This window comes from Salmo trutta, chromosome 20 (assembly GCF_901001165.1).
Source record: "Salmo trutta chromosome 20, fSalTru1.1, whole genome shotgun sequence".
NCBI lineage: Eukaryota > Metazoa > Chordata > Actinopteri > Salmoniformes > Salmonidae > Salmo > Salmo trutta.
This window is the reverse complement of record NC_042976.1, coordinates 20,223,662-20,249,521: the sequence shown is the minus strand read 5'-3', so window position 1 is coordinate 20,249,521 and position 25,860 is coordinate 20,223,662. Positions and strand designations below refer to the sequence as shown.

Here is a 25,860-nt window from a genome sequence, read left to right as displayed (position 1 = left end):
ATTTGTCATCTTAATTTCCTTGTTTTGCAGCTTTACACAGCCCAAATAAAGCCCCCATTTAGGAACTGGGTGTACTCCACAATGATTTAAATGATAAAATACCCCCCCCAAGTGGCCCTTTTTCAACATTTGTGGACATTGTAATAACCAACTGCTATATATTTTTCTGTAGAAGTTCAGTAGTAGGCAGAGGAGGTTTATAGGCATCCTACACACTGTTAAAGCACCTATACCTTTTATGTTTGGAAGCATATTTTCTGAGTTCACCTTTTTAATGCACCTACACCTTTTATGTTTGGAAGCATATTTTCTGAGTTCACCTTTTTAATGCACCTACACCTTTTATGTTTCAAAACCTGTGTTGAGATTTTTCACTGCCTATGATTTACAGTGCCTTCAGAAAGTATTCATACCCCTTGAATTATTCCACATTTTGTTGTTAGTCTGAATTCAAAATTGATTAAATACACTGCTCAAAAAAATTAAGGGAACACTTAAACAACACAATGTAACTCCAATTCAATCACACTTCTGTGAAATCAAACTGTCCACTTAGGAAGCAACACTGATTGACAATAAATTTCACATGCTGTTGTGCAAATGGAATAGACAACAGGTGGAAATTATAGGCAATTAGCAAGACACCCCCAATAAAGGAGTGGTTCCGCAGGTGGGGACCACAGACCACTCCTCAGTTCCTATGCTTCCTGGCTGATGTTTTGGTCACTTTTGAATGCTGGCGGTGCTTTCACTCTAGTGGTAGCATGAGACGGAGTCTACAACCCACACAAGTGGCTTAGGTAGTGCAGCTCATCCAGGATGGCACATCAATGCGAGCTGTGGCAAGAAGGTTTGCTGTGTCTGTCAGCGTAGTGTCCAGAGCATGTAGGCGCTACCAGGAGACAGGCCAGTACATCAGGAGACGTGGAGGAGGCCGTAGGAGGGCAACAACCCAGCAGCAGGACCGCTACCTCCACCTTTGTGCATGGAGGAGCAGGAGAAGCACTGCCAGAGCCCTGCAAAATGACCTCCAGCAGGCCACAAATGTGCATGTGTCTGCTCAAACGGTCAGAAACAGACTCCATGAGGGGGGTATGAGGGCCCGACGTCCACAGGTGGGGGTTGTGCTTACAGCCCAACACCGTGCAGGACGTTTGGCATTTGCCAGAGAACACCAAGATTGGCAAATTCGCCACTGGCGCCCTGTGCTCTTCACAGATGAAAGCAGGTTCACACTGAGCACATGTGACAGACATGACAGAGTCTGGAGACACCGTGGAGAATGTTCTGCTGCCTGCAACATCCTCCAGCATGACCGGTTTGGCGGTGGGTCAGTCATGGTGTGGGGTGGCATTTCTTTGGGGGGCCGCACAGCCCTCCATGTGCTCGCCAGAGGTAGCCTGACTGCCATTAGGTACCGAGATGAGATCCTCAGACCCCTTGTGAGACCATATGCTGGTGCGGTTGGCCCTGGGTTCCTCCTAATGCAAGACAATGCTAGACCTCATGTGGCTGGAGTGTGTCAGCAGTTCCTGCAAGAGGAAGGCATTGATGCTATGGACTGGCCCGCCCGTTCCCCAGACCTGAATCCAATTGAGCACATCTGGGACATCATGTCTTGCTCCATCCACCAACGCCACGTTGCACCACAGACTGTCCAGGAGTTGGCGGATGCTTTAGTCCAGGTCTGGGAGGAGATCCCTCAGGAGATCATCCGCCACCTCATCAGGAGCATGCCCAGGCGTTGTAGGGAGGTCATACAGGCACGTGGAGGCCACACACACTACTGAGCCTCATTTTGACTTGTTTTAAGGACATTACATCAAAGTTGGATCAGCCTGTAGTGTGGTTTTCCACTTTAATTTTGAGTGTGACTCCAAATCCAGACCTCCATGGGTTGATAAATTGGATTTCCATTGATTATTTTTGTGTGATTTTGTTGTCAGCACATTCAACTATGTAAAGAAAAAAGTATTTAATAAGATTATTTCTTTCATTCAGATCTAGGATGTGTTGTTTAAGTGTTCCCTTTATTTTTTTGAGCAGTATATATATATCTATACATATATATACACATATATATATATATATATATATATATATATATATATATATATAAATATATATATAAATATACATATAAATATATACATACATACAAACATACATACATACATACATACATACATACATACATACAGTTGAAGTCGGAAGTTTACATACACCTTAGCCAAATACATTTAATCTCAGTTTTTCACAATTCCTGACATTTAATCCTAGTAAAAACTCCCTGTTTTAGGCCAGTTAGGATCACCACATTTTAGGAATGTGAAATGTCAGAATAATAGTAGAGAGAATGATTGACTTTAAGCTTTTATTTCTTTCATCACATTCCCAGTGGGTCAGAAGTTTACATACACTCAATTAGTATTTGGTAGCATTGCCTTTAAATTGTTTAACTTGGGTCAAATGTTTCGGGTAGCCTTCCACAAGCTTCCCACAATAAGTTGGGTTAATTTTGGCCCATTCCTCCTGACAGAGCTGGTGTAACTGAGTCAGGATTGTAGGCCTCCTTGCTCGCGCACACTTTTTCAGTTCTGCCCACACATTTTCTAAAGGCTTGAGGTCAGGGCTTTGTGATGGCCACTCCAATACCTTGACTTTGTTGTCCTTAAGCCATTTTGCCACAACCTTGGAAGTATGCTTGGGGTCATTGTCCATTTGGAAGACCCATTTGAGACCAAGCTTTAACTTCCTGACTAATGTCTTGATGTTGCTTCAATATATCCACATAATTTTCTACCTCATGATGCCATCTATTTTGTGAAGTGCACCAGGCCCTGCTGCAGCAATGCACCCCCACTACAAGATGCTGCCACCCCGTGCTTCACGGTTGGGATGGAGTTCTTCGACTTGCAAGCCTCCCCCTTTTTCCTCCAAACATAACGATGGTCATTATGGCCAAACAGTTCTGGTTTGGTTTCATCAGACCAGAGAACATTTCTCCAAAAAGTATGATCTGTATCCCCATGTGCAGTTGCAAACCGTAGTCTGGCCAAACTTAGCAACCGGCCATGAAGGACGGTCAGGGAGGTGATCAAGTACACAATGACCACTCTGACAGAACTACTGCGTTCCTTGGCTGAGATGGGAGAACTCTCAGAACGACAACAGTCTCGATAGCACCAATCAGGAGAGTGGTCAGATGGAAGCCACTCCTGAGAAAAAGGCACATGACAGCCTGCCTGTTGTTTGCAAATAGGCATGTGAAAGATTCTGTGGTCTGATGATACAAAAATCAAACTCTTTGGCCAAAGCACTATGTCTGGAGAAAACCAAGCACAGCTCATCACATGTAACACCGTCCCTACCATGAAGCATGGTGGTGCTTCAGAGTGCGAACGACCTTAATGTGGGGGCGAAGATTCACGTTCCAACAGGACAATGACCCCAAGCATACAGCCAAAGCAATGCTGGAATTGCTTCAGAACAAGAATGTGAAAGTCCTTGAGTGGCCAAGTCAAAGTCCGGACTTGAATCCCAGTGAAAATCTGTGGAAAGACTTGAAGATTGCTGTTCACTGCCGCTCCCCGTCTAACTTAACAGGGCTTGAAAAAATCTCCAAGGAAGAATGGGAGAAAAGCTGGTAGACATACCCAGGACAACTCAAAGCTGTAATCGCTGCCAAAGGTGTGGATACTTACGTAAATGAGATTTCTGTATTACATTTTCAATAAATGTTAGCACTTTCATTGTTGGGAATTGTGTGTAGAAAGAATATATATTTAATACATCAGGCTGTAATACAACAAAATGTGCAATTAAGTTAAGGAGTATGAATACTTTCTGAAGGCACTGTATGTTCCCTTTAATAGCTGTACGATAGGTCGTGTTTCTTCTAGTAGCCTGCCAACACTACAAACGTTTGTGGGTGGAAATAATATTATGTGATCACTCTCATTTACCTGAACTCTGCAATACATTTGGTATGTTATGCATTTCCATAAGAGATTGATTGAAAATAAAGCTATGATATGTAAGTAAATAGTGTAGCTAAGACAATATACCCAGCCATCTTTGATATCTGTCTTTTCCCTGCTGTATTAAGGAATCACTTCGGCTTAGATCACGTGTACATTGTGTCATATAGCCACGGGGTCAGCAGTTATATAACACATCAAATGGCTGCTTTTGTGAGCGTGCTACTAAGTAGGTCACTTTTAACTTTAAAAAAAATCATCAGTATGCCCATCGTCTAGTTTTTTTGTGGCAGGAGAGCGTCTGACAGAGCTTAATCTGGTAGTGGCTGTATTATATAGCTATATGGCTATTCTTGGGCGTGGCATTTCTTGAGCTCATGCGGATGATTGACATACTAGACTATTTGGTTCACGTTTTTGTAACCTATGGTATTTTAATTAACATGTTCTCTGAACCTATAGCTGTGTTTTGTTCATGGCTTCTACATCATGACCTTATAATCGATTCCAAAATACATGCTGAGGTGTTCCAAAACACATCATTGTGAGATGAGCACAGAGTAAGGAATTGTCAGTTTCTCACAGCTGTCATCCAGACCTTAATTGTAACTGTTTACTGGCCACTTGGTCCAGCTCAGACTGTACAGCCACAGTCATTACCTGGATAATTGAGATAATAGGCTACTATACTGTACCGTTTGTAGAGACAATTAGAGACAATTTACTCTTCCCTTTCCTGTCCCACTCCTCCTTCCTTACATATTTTTCTTGCTCACTCTTTCTTGCTCACTTTCTCTTTTTCACGCTCACCTACTATCCTTCCCCCTAGCTCTCTGTTACCATATCAGTCACAGATAATTAGAGATGGAAGAAGATTGAGAAAGGTCTTTGTTAAAGTGAGGAGTGACTGTAATGAGTACTGATGGACTATGATTAAACAACCCTGCAGGTCCTGTCTGTCTGAAATACAAGGTCATTAGAGGGGGGGCAGAGGTTTGGCCACTCTATATCCTGGATTCAGATTAAGCCTACTCCTGGGAAAGAAGCCCTTTAAATTAGGATTTTCCACTGAGCGTGCTTTTTAGGCCAGGACTATGCTTAATCTGTGTTTTTTTACATTGGATAAAAGTAGACTCATAGCTAGAAATTGTATATCATACACTACAGTTGAAGAACAATAGAAAAGTCATTCTGCTTTGAAAGTTGATAAACTTGTAACCTCACTTTTGAGAAAATGGCCTTTGAATGTTTTGGTACACCTACTGGAGAGCTCTTCTTTGTCTACACCCATTCAGCATCGTTCACACCCTCTTAAGGTTTAGCCCCACATATCTCTTTAAGGATTTGCGTGGGAGGCCGAGGTGTAGGGTTGATCTGAACGTTCTGTCCTAACAACACCAGTCAAGGACCCAAGCTAACTGACTAACGTTGGCTAGCTTGCTAGCTCCTTCCAGACACAAATGAGAGGACAGCTCACTCTGACCATTTTACGCACCCATACAGAGCTGGTTAGGCTGTTTCTATGTTATCCAGAGCGTTGGTGACTGTGCTGCTGGCAACAATTTTTTGCCAACGTTTACTGACACCAGCCATATTCAACAGGTGTTGAGCATTTGTAAATTTCTCAGTTATTCTGAGCGAATTTACCAGCTACGTCTATCAACAGTTGTCGCAGTGGCATCATAAACATTCTATTGAAATGGTTACTTGCATAGTGGAGTCTTGCTAAGACATGTAGCAAGCTAAACCACGAACCATAATCCCAACTCATAATGTTACTACCCTGCATGAATCTGCAGGTAGCTAACCAACCAGGTTCAATGTTAGCTAGCTAACATTAGGCTATAACTAGCAAAGCAAATGGCTCTGAGATACGAATAATATTACAACACAGATCATGCACGTAACGTTAGCTAGCGATCGAGCCAGCCAGCTAATGTTAGCTAGCTAGCTAACAGTACACTTTAACTTGAAATGAAAATTACTTTCTGACAGAATTAGAAACGTGTAATATTTGAAAATGTAGCTGGCTTAGGCTGTCTTACCCTTATACATTACCTGTATATCCCTCTCTCACAGATGCCATGGTTGCCCTTAGTTTGAATATGTAATCCTGAGACAGGTGTTGTCTCCATCTCCTTAGCTATCATACTCTAATTCCACCAGGCCTTCCACTGATTTCAAAACTCGGTCCTCCAGAAAGTGGAGAGCAACACTTAAGCAGTTCTACTAAGTGATATATATATTTTTAGAAAGGATTACCTAGACATACTGACAAGCTCAAATAGACAGAAGCATGCTACATGGCAGACCAATCCAAACTCATCTCTCAGCATGTCCAGCCAATCCATTGTCTCAGCCAATCATGGCTAGCGGGACGGATGCTGTCTTTTTCCATGGCTAAATCAACTAGGCTCGTAAATAACAATTGTATTCATATTTACAGATGGCATACAATTTTGTTAAGGCACATGTTCCAGAAGGCATTTGTGCCAAAATGTTTTTTGTTGTTGTTTTTTTTGCGTTCAAATGGCTTTCCTGTGAAGTTGTGATGCCCGTCATACACCTAGTTTCCTGAAACGAGTCACATAAGCATCCTCCCATAACTAGATATTAGCCTATAGGCCTACATTGCTGCACAGGACATTGGCCGTTTAACTACACTTTAATCTACACAGCATCTATCTACAGTGCATTCAGAAACCCACACCCCTTGACCTTTTCCACATTTTGTTGTGTTACAGCCTGAATTTCAAATGGATTAAATTTAGATGTTATGTCACTGATCTACACACAGTACCCCATAATGTCAGTGACTTTCTTTTTAGGAATGTTTACAAATTAATTAAATTAAAAGCTGAAATGTCTTGAGTCAAATTTTCCACCCTTTTGTTATGGCAAGCCTAAATAAATCCTGTTTGCAATAAAGTAATACTGCAAAAAATGTGACAAAGAAATACTCTTTTATTTTTGTCCTGATTACAAAGCGTTATGTTTGGGGCAAACACAACACCACCGAGTACCACTCTTCATATTTTCAAGCATAGTGGTGGCTGCATCATGTTATGGGTATGCTTATCATCGACAAGGACTAGGGAGTTTTTTAGGATAAAAAATAAAAGGAATAGAGCTAAGCAAAGGGCAAATATCTAGAGTGAAAACTTGGTTCAGTCTGCTTTCCAACAGACACCGGGAGACACATTCACCATTCAGCAGGACAATTACATAAAACAAAAGGCCAAATATACACTAGAGTTGCTTACCCAGAACCCAACTACGCAGACCTTGAGTTATTGTTTTAAAGAATAATGGGCAAATAATGTACAGTCCAGGTGTGCAAAGCTCTTAGCCTTACCCAGAAAGCTGTAATCGCTGCCAAGGGTGATTCTAACAGGATTTGACTCAAGGTGTTAAATACTTATCTAATCAAGATGTACTGTATTAGTGTTTTATATTAAATCATTTTGTGTAGATCGTTAACTAAAAATGACAAATCCATTTTAATCCCACTTTGCAACACAACAAAATTTGGAAAAGTCAATGTGTGTGAATACTTTCTGAAGGCACTGTGTCTATTTTACCCAATGGATTTCTGTTAAGATAATTAGGCTCCTCTGAGGCAAGAAACATTAATAGGAGTTTAGATTTTTCTGATTTCGTATAGTATATCTAATATATTAATGGGGTGGATAATGGTGTGGATAACGGAGTGAATAATGTGAACATATTAGGATTATGACACATTCACACAGTTTTATTCATTTATATAAGGTGTGATATCCCAAATTTGACACCCTAGGCTACATCTTGGGGCTGGATTGGCCTGTATGACGCAGTCACACAGCCTATTATTCATTCATTTCTATGAGGTGTGATTGTGTGAACTGTAAAGTAGACTTAATAAAGAAGATGGGCTGTGTGGACGGCTAGCAGCGCTACCACCACTGTCTACTAGTCTGGCAATGTGATTATTGTCCTTGTCAGCAGTGAGAGAGAGAGAGAACACATCACTGTAAGGGGAGTGAGAGTGAAGAATGAATCAGTCGATTCCACTCTCGTTATTCACAGCACATCTGCTTGCCTCCATGACTCACCATGCTAGTTTGGTCTGCTATAAAAAATTAAGATTGATAAAGCAGGACAGATAAATCTCAGCCAGTATTTCAGTGATCTTTCATATTAGATTTTTTTTTTTAAGTTACATTTTACTGGTTCATACCCATATGGCATGCATAGCTACTACCCGTAGTAGTAGCTAAGAACACCAATGTTGTTAGTTTACAGTCTTTCAGCTGCAGAGCCTCGGAGATTGTCTAGGGATGGTGTTATAAATTATATGCTGTTGTATTTAAGAGTTTGTAGGAGTTGTTTCATCTTAAGAATCCAGGACATATGAAAGAATGTACTTTCATTTACCGAACCCTATGTGGATTGAAATATTTATTTCCTATTTTTCAAAGTCATTTCTTGACTCAATATGGGTTAATTCTTTGACAAACCTTTTACTGGAAGTTGTCTCTCTCCTTGGAATTATTTGTTAAGTATTCAGCCTCCTGTGATGCAGCCGCATGGAGTGAGACCCTTCTGGCAGAGGGAAGCCCATAGAAATATAATTATAAGAACAGGAATGTCTGTCCCATGGTGGCGGGAGATGCATTAGCACAGCAGCGGTCCTTTGGGGAAGGGGGAAGATGGATGGAAGGAACACAGGAAAGGAGAGGGGGAGATGGAAGGGCTTCGTCTGCCCGTGAAGCTATCTATCCAGTGCTAAGAGCATTCAGAGGACAGCCTGTTTGTTTGCCTGCTTTCAGGGTTTCACACTAAGTAACGTGACTGTCTATGACACCATATGTGTTGAAGTGGCCCTGGGTGTTCAAGCTAGTCAAGGCAAAGCAAGACTCATATTCGAGACGGCACTGAAATTATTCTTGTTGAACGCTTTTTATTATTCCATATGGAATTCCAGCTGCTGATGGGTAGCGAGCTAGTAGTTCTGTCAGTGTCAATCACATTCCCTGTGCTCCTCAACCTAGGCTAGGTCTCCTCAGCCTGCAGCTTCTAGTCCCTGAGCCAAAGGTTAGTGTTGGGCTCCTCTCTCTCACACACACCAGATGGAAAAGGACAGTACCTGCTGTAAGGATTGAGAATGTCACCCAGCCTGCCTGTATAGCCCCAGCCTGCATCCCCCTCCTGAGGCTATAGGCCCTGACGACCGCAGAGAGATGGCATGACATTATGTCCTGAGAAGGCTGCTACACTATAGCCACAGAGACCCCAGGTGCTGCCGGAGGAATTGTGTAGGGTGTGGGCCTAATGCTGCTGGGAAACATGTAATCCCCACGCTTCCTTTACGGCCCAGCCCAAAGTAATACCATTGTCATACCAGGGTACTATACCCACCTAGCTCGCAGGTATTGATGTCTTTCCCTGTCCATAGACTGCTTTCATGGTAATGAAAGCATGTAATCATAGAACTACACTACATGACCAAAAGTATGTGGACACCGGCTCGTCGAACATCTCATTCTAAAATCATGGGAATTAATATGGAGTTGGTCCCCCTTTGCTGCTATAGCAGCCTCCACTTGTCTGGGAATGTTTTCCACTAGATGTTGCTGCGGGGACTTGCTGCCATTCAGTCATGAGCATTAGTGAGGTCGGGCACTGATGTTGGGCGATTTGCTCTGGCTTGCAGTCGGCATTTCAATTCATCCCAAAGGTGTTCGATGAGGTTGAGGTCAGGCCTCTCTGCAGGCCAATCAAGTTCTTCCACACCAATCTCGACAAACCATTTCTGTATGGACCTCGCTTTGGGCACGGGGGCATTGTCATGCTTAAACAGGAAAGGGCCTTCCCCAAACTGTTGCCAGAAAGTTGGAAGCACAGAATGTCATTGTATGCTGTAGCGTTAAGATATCCCTTCACTGGAAATAAGGGCCCTAACCCGAACCATGAAAAACAGCACCAGACCATTATTCATCCTCCACCAAACTTTACAGTTGGCACTATGCATTAGGGCAGGTAGCGTTCTCCTGGCATCCGCCGAACCCAGATTCGTACGTAGGACTGCCAGATGGGGAAGCGGGATTCATCACTCCCGAGAATGCATTTCCACTGCTCCTGAGTCCAATGGTGGCAAGCTTTACACCACTCCAGCCGACACTTGGCATTGCGCATGGTGATCTTAGGCTTGTGTGCGGCTGCTCGGCCATAGAAACCCATTTCATGAAGCTCCCGACAAACAGTTATTGGGCTGGCGTTGCTTCCAGAGGCAGTTTGGAACTCGGGAGGTAGAGTTGTAACCGAGGACAGACGATTTTTACGCGCTTCAGCACTTGGCGGTCCCGTTCTGTAAGCTGGTGTGGCCTACCACTTTGTGGCTAAGCCATTGTTGCTCCTAGACGTTTCCACTTTATAATAACAGCTCTTACAGTTGACCGGGGTAACTCTAGCAGGGCAGGCATTTTACAAATGGAGTTGTTGGAAAGGTGGCATCCTATGACGGTGCATCGTTGAAAGTGACTGAGCTCTTCAGTAAGGCCATTCTACTGCCAATGTTTGTCTATGGAGGTTGCATGTCTGTGCTCAATTTTTATACACCTGTCAGCAACCGGTGTGGCTGAAATAGCTCAATCAACTAATTTGAAGTGGTGTCCACATAGTTTTTAATATATATAGTGTATTTCTATATGGTTTTATGTCTATGCATGTAATCCTCACACTTCCTATGGAGCCTAGAGTAGCAGAATACCAGAGTAATACTCAACCAAATGCACGGACTCAGGGAGTGTCAGCGACGGGGGTTTCTGCATCCACAACCAGGTGGATAGTGGTACACACAGAGATCCTATAATTCACATATAATTCTATAGGCTATGTAATTCTATGAGTACACAGGCATTTAGAGATTTCCCTGGACTGACAGCCAAATGGATAGGATAAGAACTGAGACCTGGAGATTTCCTTCCCTGCCTGCTATGATCCTGAGGAACAGGCTCTTCTCTAGAGCTCATGGTCTGCTCAATATTCCAGCTGTGATGGATAGACACATTAGGATAGCTAATGACTGAATCAGTAAGAGTCGCCCGATTCTTCACAACCACTGCACAGCAGACCACAACCCTGTTCTTTTCTCAGAACTCACTGGACACACACAGGAACACTGCCTATGTTTTTAAATGAGATCAAATGAAAAGGACTCTATTAAAACAGGAAGGGAAATTATTATCTTCTGTGAGCGGCCTGTCTCTCTCTGTCTCAAATCTATCCCCTTGGTCTTTACCTGAACCTTAACTTACAGTTGAAATCGGAAGTTTACATACACTTATGTTGGAGTCATTAAAACTTGTTTTTCAACCACTCCACAAATTTCTTGTTAACAAACTATAGTTTTGGCAAGTCGGTTAGGACATCTACTTTGTGCATGCCACAAGTAATTTTCCAACAATTGTTTAAAGACAGATTTAACTCATAATTCACTGTATCACAATTCCAGTGGGTCAGAAGTTGACTGTGCCTTTAACTTCTATGGGCTACGTGGGACACAGCCAGTGAAATATCAGGGCGGCAAATTCAAAAACAACAAAATGTCATAATTCAACTTTCTCAAACATACAACTATTTTACACCATTTTAAAGATAGACTTCTCCTTGATGTAACCACATTGTCCGATTTAAAAAAGGCTTTACAGCAAAAGCAAAACATTAGATTATGTTAGAGTACATAGACAAAAAGGGTTAGGACATGTGTCAATAAAACCCAAAACACAGCTAAATGAAGCACTCACCTTTGACGATCTTCATCAGATGACACTCCTAGGACATTATGTTACACAATACATGTATGTTTTGTTCGATAAAGATCATATTTATATCCAAAAACAGCATTTTACATTGGCGCGTGATGTTCGGAAAATGTATTCCCACCAAAACTTTCGGTGAATGTGCACATCAATTTACAAAAATACTCATCATAAACGTTGACAAAATATATAACAATTATTTAAAGAATTATAGATAGACTACTCCTGGATGCAACCGCTGTGTCAGATTTTAAAATAGCTTTACGGAGAAAGCACATTTTTCAATATTCTGAGTACATAGCTCAGCCATCACAGCGAGCAATACAGACACCCGCCAAGTTCGGGGCAATCTAAACTCAGAATTAGTATTAGAAATATTGTCTTACCTTTGCTGATCTTCGTCAGAAGGCACTCCCAGGACTGCTACTTCCACAAGAAATTTTGTTTTTGTTCGAAATACTCCATATTTATGTCCAAATACCTACGTTTTGTTCGTACGTACAGATCACTTATCCAAAGGCATAATGCGCGAGCGCGGAACCATAGACGAAAAGTCAAAATGTTCCATTACCGTACTTAGAAGCATGTCAAACGCTATTTAAAATCAATCTTTATGGTATTTTTAACGTAAAATTGTGATAATATTCCAACCGGACAATAGCATATTCATTCAAGAAGAAAAAGAAGGAACAGCGTGCTCGCGGGACCGAGCATATCCAATCTCTTTGTTGCCAGGCAGTCCACTCAGTAACTGAGCTCCTATACTCTGCCCAGTGACAGGAGAATGCTCAAATCACTTTCTGAAGGCTGTTGACAGCCAATGGAAGCCTTAGGAAGTGCAACGTCACCCCACAGACACTGTAGTTTCGATAGAGAATCAAAAGAAGAACTACAATTCTCAGACTTTCCACTTCCTGCTTGGATTTTTCTCAGGTTTTTGCCTGCCATATGAGTTCTGATATACTCACAGACACCATTCAAACAGTTTTAGAAACTTCAGTGTTTTCTATCCAAATCTACTAATTATATACATATTCTAGTTTCTGGGCCAGAGTAGTAACCTGTTTAAATTGGGTACGTTTTTCATCCGGCCGTGAAAATACTGCACCCTATACCCCAACAGGTTAAAGAGATTGGAAAATTCCAGAAAATGATGTCATGGCTTTAGAAGCTTCTGAGTCAATTGGAGGTGTACCTGTGGATGTATTTCAAGGCCTACCTTCAAACTCAGTGCCGCTTTGCTTGTCATCATGGGAAAATCAAAAGAAATCAGCAAAGACCTCAGGGGAAAAAAATTGGAGACCTCCACAAGTCTGGTTCATCCTTGGGAGCAATTTCCAAACGCCTGAAGTTACCACGTTCATCTGAACAAACAATAGTACGCAAGTATATACACCATGGGACCACGCAGCCGCCATACCACTCAGAAAGGAGACGCGTTCTGTCTCCTAGAGATGAACGTACTTTGGTGCGAAAAGTGAAAATCAATCCCAGAAAAACAGCAAAGGACCTTGTGAAGATGCTGGAGGAAACATGTACAAAAGTAACTATATCCACAGTACAACAAGTCCTATATCGACATAACCTGAAAGGCCGCACAGCAAGGAAGAAGCCAGACTACGGTTTGCAACTGCACATGGGGACAAAGATCGTACTTTTTGGAGAAATGTTCTCTGGCCTGATGAAACAAAAATAGAACTGTTGGCCATAATGACCATTCTTATGTTCGGAGGAAAAAGGCGGAGGCTTGCAAACTGAAGAACACAATCCTAACCGTGAAGCACGGGGGTGGCAGCGTGATGTTGTGCAGGAGGGACTGGTGCACTTCACAAAATAGATGACATCATGAGGAAGGAAAATGATGTGGATATATTGAAGCAACATCTCAAGACATCAGTCAGGAAGTTAAAGCTTGGTCTCAAATGGATCTTTGAAAATAGACAATGACCCCAAGCATACTTCCAAAGTTGTGGCAAAATAGCGGAACGTTTCAACAACATCCGGTGAAATTACAGAGCGCAAATTTTTTTTCTTCTCAAAATATTTAACTTTCATACATTCACAAGTGCAATACACCAAATTAAAGCTTAACTTCTTGTTAATCTAGCCACCGTGTCAGATTTCAAAAGGGTTTTACACGAAAGCAAACCATGTGATTATCTGAGGACAGCGCCCAGCATACCAACACATGAAAATCAAATTTCAACCCGCCAGGCGCGACACAAAACTCAGAAATAACGATATAATTCATGCCTTACCTTTGAAGAACTTCTTCTGTTGGCACTCCAATATGTCCCATAAACATCACAAATGGTCCTTTTGTTCGATTAATTCCTTCGTTATATCTCCATAATTTCCATTTATTTGGGACGTTTGATTCAGAAAAATACCGGTTCCAACTCGCCCAGCATGACTACAAAATATCTAATAAGTTACCTGTAAACGCTGTCCAAACATTTCAAACGACTTTCCTAATCCAACTTTAGGTATTTTAAAACGTAAATAATCGATAAAATTTAAGACGGGATAAACTGTGTTCAATACCGGATGAAAACAATGTGAAGCGTGTGACCTGTAGCGCGCATCAAAACATTAGAGAGCACTAGGCTGGACCCTCGTTCTGAACAGCCGTGCTTCTTCATTTCTCTAAAGAAAAACATCAACCAATTTCTAAAGACTGTTGACATCTAGTGGAAGCAATAGGAACTGCAACCAAGTGCCACAGAAATCTAGGTTCCATTGAAAACAGTCTCACCTAAAAATAAAAAAAAAACTATCCTGGATGGTTTGTCCTCGGTGTTTCACCTGCCAAATAAGTTCTGTTATACTCACAGACATTATTTTAACAGTTTTAGAAACTTTATAGAGTTTTTTAATCCAAATCTACCAATATGCATATCCTAGCTTCTGGGCCTGAGTAGCAGGCAGTTTACTTTGGACACACTTTTCATCCACAATTCCGAATGCTGCCCCCTATCCTAAAAAAAGTTAAGGACAACAAAGTCACGGTATTGGAGAGGCCATCACAAAGCCCTGACCTCAATCCTATAGAAAATTTGAGGGCAGAACTGAAAAAGTGTGTGCGAGCAAGGAGGCCTACAAACCTAACTCAGTTACACCAGCTCTGTCAGAAGGAATGGGCCTTAATTCACCCAATTTATTGTGGGAAGCGTGTGGAAACGTTTGACCCAAGTTAAACAATTTTAAGGCAATGCTACCAAATACTAATTGAGTGTATGTAAACTTCTGACCCACTGGGAATGTGATGAAAGAAATACAAGCTGAAATAAATTATTCTCTCTACTATTATTCTGACATTTCACATTCTTAAAATGTGGTGATCCTAACTGACCTAAGACAGGGAATTTTTACTAGGATTAATTGTCAGAAATTGTGAAAAACTGAGTTTAAATGTGTTTGGCTGAGCTGTATGTAAACTTCCAACTTCAACTGTACCTGAACCACTAGTTGTAAAGTGTTGGTAGAGTTGGTCATTTCTATGCATTGACTTTGCTGGCCCAGTATGGGCCCTGGCTGATACACTATATATATTCAAAAGTATGTGGACGCCCCTTGAAATTTAGTGGATTCGGCTATTTCAGCCACACCCGTTGCTGAGAGATGTATAAAATCGAGCACCCAGCCATGCAATCTCCATAGACAAACATTGGCACTAGAATAGCATTACTGAAGACCTCAGTGACTTTCAACGTGGCACCGTCATAGATTGCCACCTTTCCAACAAGTCAGTAAGTCAAATTTCTGCACTGCTCGAGCTGCCCCGGTCAAGTGCGGTTATTGTGAAGTGGAAACGTCTAGAAGCAACAACGGCTCAGACGCATACAATGACATTGACCCGTGCACAAACAAGGTCCGTATAGAAATGGTTTGTCGAGATTGGTGTGGAACAACTTGACTGGCCTGCACAGAGCCCTGACCTCAACCCCATCAAACACCTTTGGGATTAATTGGAACGCCGACTGCGAGCCAGGCCTAATCGCCCAGCATCAGTGCCCGACCTCACTAATGCTCTTGTGACTGAATGGCAGCAAGTCCCTGCAGCAATGTTCCAACATCTAGTGGAAAGCTTTCCCAGACGAGTGGAGACTGTTATAGCAGCAATGGGGCGACCAACTCCATATTCATGCCTATGATTTTGGAATGGGATGTTCGACGAGCATGGGGGACATGCTTTTGGTAATGTAGTGGATGTGGTTGAGAATGTGGATGCATCCCAAATGGCACCCTGTTCCTTATAGAGAGCACTACTTTTGGCTCTGGTCAAAAGTAGTGCACTATTAGGGAATAGGGTGCCATTTTGGAGGTACCCTGAGTGTCCTCAGGATGGAGAGTGTTCTGAGATGAGATGGGGGACAGACAGCAGAGTCTCATTGCATTCCCATCGTGTTGCCATGCCAGGCAGAGAATCAGGCACACTGTGTGAACATCACACTTTCCAATCTCAGTATCACACAACATAACACAGCCTCCTGCTGCTGTCTGCTGCCAGGGCTTTTTCGTCTGTGGCAGAGAGACAGTTACCAGACAGACGTGCCTCTCAATAATAAACCATACAGCTTCTAGCCTCAGTCATAACCATCATTATTTTGATAACTGTGCTGAGATGTTAAATGAGTTGTTCAGTCTGTCAGCTAGCTAGGCTACATGCTGAGAACTTTCTCTCACACCTTTATTTCTCAATGAATTTAAATGTGTTCACACATGAATCATTCAGGTTTTAGCCCACATGATAAGTTAATGCTAGGAAGCATGAGTTTTTCCTCACCAATGTAACTCAGTGTAGTCAAATATTTAGTTGTAGTCTCAATCTGGTTACCTATAAGTACAATATAGTTATGTTTCAAGGTTATTACATATTTATTAACTTAATTCCGGAATACTTCCAAACTCCCCACAATGCACTATTTGTCAGCGTCATGAAGGATCTACTCTACTCTGGCTACCGAGTTTGTTTGCTAGCTCGGTAGCTAGCTCAAGCTGGTTTACGATAGCCACGCCTCATGCTATTCACAGATTTTGTGTTCTGTGTTCTCTAGTGGGAACCCGTCAGTACGGCAGACTCTGGTGCTTTTGGGGAGTTTTGTAACTTTTTCTACCTTGGCTTAGTGCTACCTCGCTAGCTGACTGACATCTGTAATCTATCCAATTTGGATTTCAGCCCGGTGAAGCGCCCGCCTCCCCCTCGCTTTGGTAGCTAACTCAGCCTGGACTCATTTAAAAGCGTGTTACCTTTGGCTGGGCCCCAGCCATCCGTCTGTAAGTCTTTGCTCTCTCTTTTCTTTTAATCTGCGGTTATGTTTTAGTTGTGTTGTGTTAGTTGTATTCTAGCTGGTCTCCAGTAGTTGGGCTTTAGCTTGCCGACCTACACCGTGGTGGTTGGCTAGGCTAATAGCTAGTTGGCTAAAGAGCTAATGTGAGCTGGCTGGCTAACTTGCTGGCTAAGATAACTGCATATACCTAACATTCTTTGATAACTGGTTAGATTGTGTTATATACTTCCAAAACTTTGATTTACTTTGATGTAGCTGTAAGATAGGCGTTGATAGCAACTGGCTGACTCGGTGCTAACGTAACATTAGCAGGCTGGTAGGGCTAATGTTAGCAGGCTAGTTGGCTAGCAACCTTGCAAATTGATTTGTAACAATAAATTCATAAAGTATTTGCTTGTAACTTACCTGAACATTTTATTGAAACCAGCAGTCATGAGTGCAAACGATTTTCTTTAATTTGAAGTTATACATGGAAGTTATATCTGTTGGAATTTACATTATAAGGAATATGCTGGCTTGCCGGGTCTTCCATATTACATCACACCCCGGAAAAACATTTTCTGACATGACTTCGGCATTCTTTGGTATGATTCCAAGGAATCATTCAGATTTTACATGATGAGCAAATTGTCCAATTTGTATCGATTTTTCCACCCTCCATATCACAAACATGATTCTCCTATCTCTCCTCACCACCTGTGTAATTTGGTGCCAGCCCCTGCCAGGTCATGGCCTGTCCAGGACGTTCATTTGAAGATTGATCACACCACAGCCCATGGTTGCCCAAGGCTGGCCTCCAATGAAAATATAGTCTTATGAAATCAATAATCTGCTTGGCTGGGATATTGGTTGGAGGATGAGAGGACACAGAATGGTTATGTCCAAAATGGCACCCTGTTCCCTATGTCGTGCACTACTTTTCACCTGGGCCACGTCAAAGTAGTATACTTTGTAGAGAATAGGGTCCCATTTAGGACCGGCTTCTCGCTGGCTGCAGGAGGATGTAACAGATGGGTCTTTTTATATCCCCCATAGGTGCAGTCCTTCCTGGCTTGGCCAAGTCTCAGCATCCCCTCTGTGTCCATGTTCCAGTGATTAAAGCTATTTTTGTGTCTGCCTTCTCCCAACAGAAAGAGCTGTGCAACATGATTCTAGACTGCTGTGCCCAACAGAGGACCTACGAGAAGTTCTTTGGTCTTCTAGCAGGGGTAAGAAGACCAAATAATATATATTTTTATATTCTTTCATTTAAATATAACCAAAATATATATTTAATCATTTTCCGTTATCCCTGAGACAATTTTCATTAACTTAGTCTGTTATGTTGCATGCTGAAAGTTGGAATTTCATCACCCTTGAAATTACATTTGTTGATAAGCCTTGTAGTTTACTGCAGTTCATTTGGCTTTTTACAGGAATTTGTCTCGCATTCAAGAGCACTGCGTTAAGACCAACTATATTCTACTCTCAACTAACATTGTGAACTCTGTTAATTTCTCAGAGGTTTTGTCTGCTGAAGAAGGACTATATGGAGAGTTTTGAGGCCATCTTCATGGAGCAGTATGAAACCATCCATCGCCTAGAGACCAATAAACTGAGAAACGTTGCCAGGATGTTTGCTCATCTCCTGTACACTGACTCTGTCCCGTGGAGTGTATGTATTGTAGCTCTCTAGGGTTGCGTCTCAAACGGCACCCTAATCCCCATGCACTACATGGGGATTAGGGTGCCATTTTGGCCCTAGTAACTCAACATCTCTAACCTAAAACCTTGTGCTGACTCTGCCGTTACCAGGCACATGGGTTCGTGACATAATGCATCCTCTCTTTCATATCAGAATGTATTACAGCATCAATATGGCTTTAAATCTTATTGATCGATTCATCTGACGCTGGGCATTAAGGCAACGTAGTTGATTTGAGTTCCCTTCAACAGCTACTAATCTAGTTACACTGCGTGTCTGTGTGTTTCTCTCTCAGGTTCTGGAATGTATTAAAGTCAGTGAGGACACCACCACGTCGTCCAGTCGAATCTTCGTCAAGATCTTGTTCCAGGAGCTCTGTGCCTACATGGGTCTGCCCAGGCTCAATGAACGACTCAAGGATATGTACGTCAATCTAGTCTTCTCCCCCTCCACTGTCAACTAATATGTCACTTGAGAATGTTGATACTTGTAATCTGGCTCTGTTATTCTCTGAGGGGATAAATTAAGTTGAATATAAATACATTTAGTTGTCACTTTTTGATGCATGGGATTGTCTCATCCGATCTTTTTTGTATCTTCCAGGACGTTGCAGCCCTTCTTCGAGGGTCTCTTCCCTCGTGACAACCCCAGGAACACCCGATTCGCCATAAATTTCTTCACCTCCATTGGCCTGGGTGGACTTACGTAAGTGTCTCCATTCTAATAATATAATCATAATACGTGCCACTTTCATTCAACGCAACAGCACAATGAGATTGCATATACGTTTTGTGTTTGTGATTTGTTAACCCACAACCTTCACATTGCTGCTGCCTTTACCTGCTGAGCCACACAGGAACACATTGTAATATAACGTCACCATCCTGCTGTGACCTCCTGCCAAATCAAACTTTATTTGTCACATGTGCCAAATACAACAAGTATAGACGTGAAATGCTTACTTACAAGCCCTTAACCAACAGTGCCGTTCAAGAAGAAGAAAATATTTCCCAAGTAGACTAAAATAAAAAGTAATAATAAAAGTAACACAATAACGAGGCTATATACAGGGGGTGTCATAATTTATTCTTTCTCGATCTCTCTCTCTTGCTCTCTTTCCCCTTCTCTTTCTCTCATTCTCTCTCCTTCTCCCTCGCTCTACCCACTCTCCCTCCCTCCCATAGGGATGAGCTCCGTGAGCATCTGAAGAACGCCCCCAAGATAATCATGACCCAGAACCAGGACGTGGAGTCGTCAGACTCCGATTCGTCCTCTTCCTCCTCTGACTCGTCCTCCTCAGACAGTGACAGCAGCGACAGTGACAGCTCTGACTCCTCCACTGACTCCGACTCGTCCAGCAACAGCTCAGGTACAGAGTAGCTTTACCACCTTGATAGTCCCTTACAATAGCCTGGTCCCAGATCTGTTTGTTATTTCTACTTTGGTCATTGGCGGCACAAACAGCACTTTAAACAATCTGGGACCAGGCCACCCTCACTATGCTTTTTTTTGTTGATACACTTAGACTTAGGTAGTTGAGAGGACATCATTGCAATCAACTTACAACCCAGCTCTCTTTTAACCAGCAGTCTGAATATTTTCTTAGACGAATTAAAAGTACTAGTCCTTTATTAACTGTCTGCCCTTCACCTCAACCTAATTCTAATGCCTGTGTTGTGTCCGGGGAGGTGGTGGGGCCTGTTCAATTAGTAATTATGTTCCTATGGTTATACCCTTCTTTCCTTGTCCCTGCTGTGAAGGTGGCCAAAGCCTGCTTTGTGTGTGTGTGTGTGTGTGTGTGTGTGTGTGTGTGTGTGTGTGTGTGTGTGTGTGTGTGTGTGTGTGTGTGTGTGTGTGTGTGTGTGTGTGTCTCGCTGTGTGTGTCTCTGTGTGTCAGCCTGCGTCATTGCATGCCTCACCTTGAGGAATGTCAGTGTTGTACTTAGCCCTCTAACTCAGCATGCTAATTATTTTAATTGGCCAGCTCTATTGACATGAAACTTGTCTGTTTTGAATCACATCACTATTTCCCTAGAAAAGGCCTGTCCCCCATGTCACATTATATGGTAATAATATTTGCCATTTAGTGTTTTATCCAAAGCAACTTATGGGAGTGTTTAGGCTACGTCGTGTGAATCGTGGCATCAGGGACATTAAGATGGCTTTTTGTGTCAGTCCCATGCTGATGAAATGCAACTACTGCCAACCAAGGACCAGTCTGTATTCACTTTTTCAATTTAAGAAAACATTTATATTTCAGGGCTAAATTTTAAATATCCAATTTAACAAGAGAGCAGCGATTGTCCTGGTGAAACAGATGTCCTCTACATAATCACTGCTTTCAAATCAATAGTGACAAAATGTTCACTGAAATGTCCAATACCTCTGAGCTTTAGTTGGTTCTCAGTAAATTGTCCTGAACATCAAGCCTGTGTGAGGTCCTAGAGGTGTTTCTCGGCTGTGATGTTGATGTGGCTATTTACCATTCAGCCTGTGTGTATATGTATACAAATCTCTATGCAAAACATGCACGCAAAGACAGTCCGGCAGTGGTCCACACACACACACACACAAACCCACGCCTGCAGTCAGTTTTGTACTCTGGCGTTCTAGTGACTGTTTGACTAGTATGGTGTTGGGTGCCCCTGGCCTGCTCTCTGTAGGGCAGAGTGACATGTTAACATGGCAGAGTAGGGCACTCCAGGCACTGGCCAAAAGCACAGTCTGTCATCACCACACATCATCTGCACACAGGCTTGCATCCCAAATGGCACCCTATTCCGTAGAAGGCTCTGGTCAAAAGTAGTGCACTATATAGGAAATAGGGTGCCATTTAGGACATACATAAGCCCCCCTCAACCTCCCATCACATGGCATAGCTCAGACCACTTGTATGGAATGGCAAAACTGACTGTCAATTTCTTTACATTTTTTATACACAGCATAGAGAATGTGCCCCTCTCTCTATGGGCTGGCAAACTGGCATGTTGTGTGCATGCTTCTGGATGTATTTAGGCTCTTTACTCATGTTTAATAGATTTTGATTCAAAGTCTGGATATATTTAGTTTCTAAGACAAGTTTACTGTTTTGCAGATTCCGATTCTAGGCGTAAAAAGAGCAAGGGCCAGAGCAAAAAGAAGAGCGACAAAGACAAGAAGAAAGATAAGAAGACCAAGGACAAGGCTTCTTCCAAAAAGATCTCCCTTCAGAAGTCACCTCTGGAGGAACGGCCCAATAGGAGTCTGAGACACGAGAACCGTCGCCGTGATGACAGCAGTAGCGATGAAGAGGAGGCGGAGCGCAGTGGGGGGAGACCCGGGCCTGAGGTCCGCCACAAAGCCTCTCGCCACCGGGGTCGAGTAGAAGACGCTCCGCCACCCACGCACGAGAGACCTGACCGTGGAGGGCACAAAGACAAGGAGCTGCCTCGTGGCAGGCCTGGCAGAGACTATGAGGACGGGGACAGACAGCCAGAGGCCCGCAGGCACAACAAGGACGATGGGGGGGGAAACGATGGGAAACACCAAGCCCCCCAGGCCGACCGTGACCGAGTCAGACACCGTAGCACTGAGAAAGAGAAGGAACCAGTGAGCAGTAGAGGCAGGGACAGAGAAAAAGAGAGGTCAAAGTCACGGGAGAGGAGCAGCCGCAAGGAGAAGGACATGGATTCCTCCAGGGACTCGAACAGGAACGGGGTGGAGCGGCAGGCGGAGAGGGCAGAGCGGGCAGACAAGGAGAACAGGGAGAACCGCCATCACTCTGACAGATACAGAGAACCCAGGCGAAACGAAGAACGGAGCAGGAATAGCTCCCCGCGCAGACGGAGATAGCCGGACCAATGAGAAAAGTAGTAGGCTTACTTTCCAATGTCCATACTTGCATAATTTGAAGTTGTGTGCTACTGCAGACATTGAAACAGAGCCATAGTAGTTATGATAGTAATGCTGTTCATGTGCCAGCTTGAACTCAACCATCTCATTCTCTGTCATTGTCTGTCTCTCTCAATGTATGCATCTTATGCATAGCCTTTACAATTTTATATTGCCCAATGAAATCTTTCTTAGGAATGGTTCAGCGGTTGTATAGGAACAATAACAGTACAGAGATCTGCTTGCAAAAGTAGTGTTTCTATGATTGTTTCTTTCTCTGGGTGTTATCAATGTAAGACTGGTAAAGTCAAGAAAGCTTGTGAGTTTGTATTTGATGCATCAACCTATTTTGTATTAGTGGCAACCTATTTTTGTGTTGATAAAAAATAAGACAAAACATAAAAAAATCCTTCAACTGTTCAATTGTACTTGATTTATTACTGAATATTATATAGATATTAGATAGATATGTATATATATTATACACCAGAGCAACGGATGGCAGAGTGTACTTAAAAGCAGCGGGTGCTGTCTAACCCTAATCTTATTGCCTCTGACTACAGAACATCGGCCGCCAACTTCAGTTCATTAAATTGTTGAATCGCCACCATTTTTGGACACCCAGCAGGTGATTGCTAACACACATCAACCCACAAAGGATCAGTTCTGAGCAATTCCAACATTGTTTATGTTAAACACTTGTAAGAATGCATTCAATAACCTGTCATCACACAGTTTCAGTACATACAACATGCATACAGTATGAATACATGCTGCTTACATAATTGACATAGATCTTCACATTGTGATCTCCAGATGGATCCTACCTTATTTGACCTTCAGCATTTTCCCCAAGGGCATACATACCAAAATGCATTACACAGGGTTCCAGGAAAACTGGGTCAATATTGGGATGGAAGACGTAACAGTAAATGTAAATCGGGGACACTCCAAATAGTATGTTACATTTCGTATAGTATGTATTTATTTTTGGATGTCCATCCATTTTGTATGATATGTTATGAATTTAGAAAAATGTATGAATTGTTACAAATTCCAATTTGTTATTGATAATGTTAGCTAGGTTAGGGGTTATGGGAAGGGTTAGCTAACATGCTAAGTAGTTGCAAAGTAGCTTAGAAAGTAGTAAGCTAAAATTGTTTGTGATGAGTTTTGAACATGCAAACTTTCGGTTACTAGAAGTTCCCGTTATACACCTACCCATCCACCTCGACCAACCACCCTACTTTCATTTTTGCTTAAAGTACACCTGTCTTATGTAACCACACCAAACGTGACATATGATACTAGTTTTGAGTGTCCCAATTTTATGTTTACTATGTTACATCTAGTCTAGGAGACCAGGCTGGGAACTCTGGCAAATCGCGGTGTATTCATTACGCCGGTTCTGTTCCAAAACGTTTAGTAAATGGAAGCCGGCCTCCCGAGTGGCGAAGTGGTCAAAGGAGCTGTGCCACTAGAGATCCTGGTTTGAGTCCAGGCTCTGTCGCTGCCGGCTGTGACGCCACACAATTGGCCCAGGGTCGTCCGGGTTAGGGGAGGTTTTAGCCAGTAGGGATGTTCTTGTCCCATCGCGCACTAGCGACTCCTGTGATGGGCCGGGCACAATGCACGCTGACACAGTCGCCAGGTGCATAGTGTTTCCTCCGACACATTGGTGCGGTTGGCTTCCGGGTTAAGCAGGCATTGTCAAGAAGCAGTGTGGCTTGACTAGGTTGTGTTTCGGAGGATGCACGGCTCTCGACCTTCGCCTCTCCCGTATGGGAGTTGAAGCAATGGGACAAGACTGTAACTACCAATCGGATACCATGAAATTGGGTAGAAAAGGGGTAAAAAAAAAAATGAAGCGGGCGGGACGGAACTGAATTTGTCCAATGGCAATTCTGGTTTTGCTCAGTTTGCTTCCATTTGGTTCATAAAAGGTAACGGTTTCCGTAATGAATACACACCTGATGTCTGTCAGAATCATGCCCTAGTGGGGTGGGGAAGGGGAGTAGGGGAGCTGATTCAAGCTTTGCTTTATGATGCCACTGAAAATTTGAAGCACAATTGAAATAAAATCAGCATACAGAGCATTCGGAAAGTATTCAGACCCCTTGAGTTTTTCCACATTTTGTTACGTTCCAGCCTTATTCTAAAATTGATTAAATAAAAAATGTTACTCATCAATCTACACAACACCCCATAATGACAAAGCGAAAAGTAATTTTTATATTTTTTGCAAATGTATTAAAAATAAAAAACACCTTATTTACATAAGTATTAAGACCCTTTGTTAGGAGATTTGAAATTGAGCTCAGGTGCATTCTTTTTCTTTTGATCATCCTTGATGTTTCTACAACTTCATTGGAATCTGTGGTAAATGTGGTAAATTCAATTGATTGGACATGACTTGGAAAGGCACAGTTAACAGTGCATGTCAGAGCAAAAGCCAAGCCATGAGGTCGAAGGAACTGTCCTTAGAGCGCCGAGGCAGGATTGTGTCAAAGCACATATCTGGGGAAGGGTACCAGAAAATGTCTGCAGCATTAAAGGTCCCCAAGAACACAGTGGCCTCCAAGTTTGGAACCACCAAGATTCTTCCTATAGCTGGCAGCCCAGCCAAACTGTGCAATCGGGGGAGAAGGGCCTTGGTCAGGGAGGTGACCAAGAACCCGATGGTCATTCAGACAGAGCTCCAGAGTTCCTCTGTGGAGATGGGAGAACCTTCCAGAAGGACAACTATCTCTGTAGCACTTCACCAAGCAGGCCAGACGGAAGCCACTCCTCAGTAAAAGGCACATGACAGCCCGCTTTGAGTTTGCCAAAAGGTACCTTAAGGACTCTCAGACCATGAGAAACAAGATTCTCTGGTCTGATGAAATCAAGATTGAACTCTTTGGCCTGAATGCCAAGTGTTTGTCTGGAGGAAACCTGGCACCATCTATTTTTTTAGTGGCAGGGATTGGTAGACTAGTCAGGATCGAGGGAAAGATGAACGGAGCAAAGTAGAGAGAGCTCCTTGATGAAACCTGCTCCAGACCACTCAGGACCTCAGACTAGGGCGAAGGTTCACCTTCCAACAGGACAACGACCCTAAGCACACAGCCAGGACAAGGTAGAAATGGGTTTGGGACATGTCCTTGAGTGGCCCAGCCATAGCCCAGACTTGAACCTGATCAAACATCTCTGGAGAGACCTGAAAATAGCTGTGGTGCTCCCCATCCAACCTG

The 25,860-nt window shown here is 42.8% G+C and overlaps 1 protein-coding gene across 1 annotated transcript in view; it reads left to right on the top strand.

Moving 5' to 3' along the window:
• cwc22 (CWC22 spliceosome associated protein homolog) overlaps positions 1-23,050 on the top strand; it is a 64,837-nt gene extending 41,787 nt beyond the window's left edge. Inside the window, exons 16-21 of the mRNA XM_029702509.1 lie at positions 18,204-18,281; positions 18,575-18,727; positions 19,053-19,180; positions 19,361-19,462; positions 19,942-20,126; positions 21,852-23,050. Of these exons, the coding sequence (XP_029558369.1) occupies positions 18,204-18,281; positions 18,575-18,727; positions 19,053-19,180; positions 19,361-19,462; positions 19,942-20,126; positions 21,852-22,588 (1,383 nt within the window). The 3' untranslated portion in view covers positions 22,589-23,050. The remainder of the gene's footprint in view (positions 1-18,203; positions 18,282-18,574; positions 18,728-19,052; positions 19,181-19,360; positions 19,463-19,941; positions 20,127-21,851) is intronic.
• Positions 23,051-25,860: the final 2,810 nt, after the last annotated feature.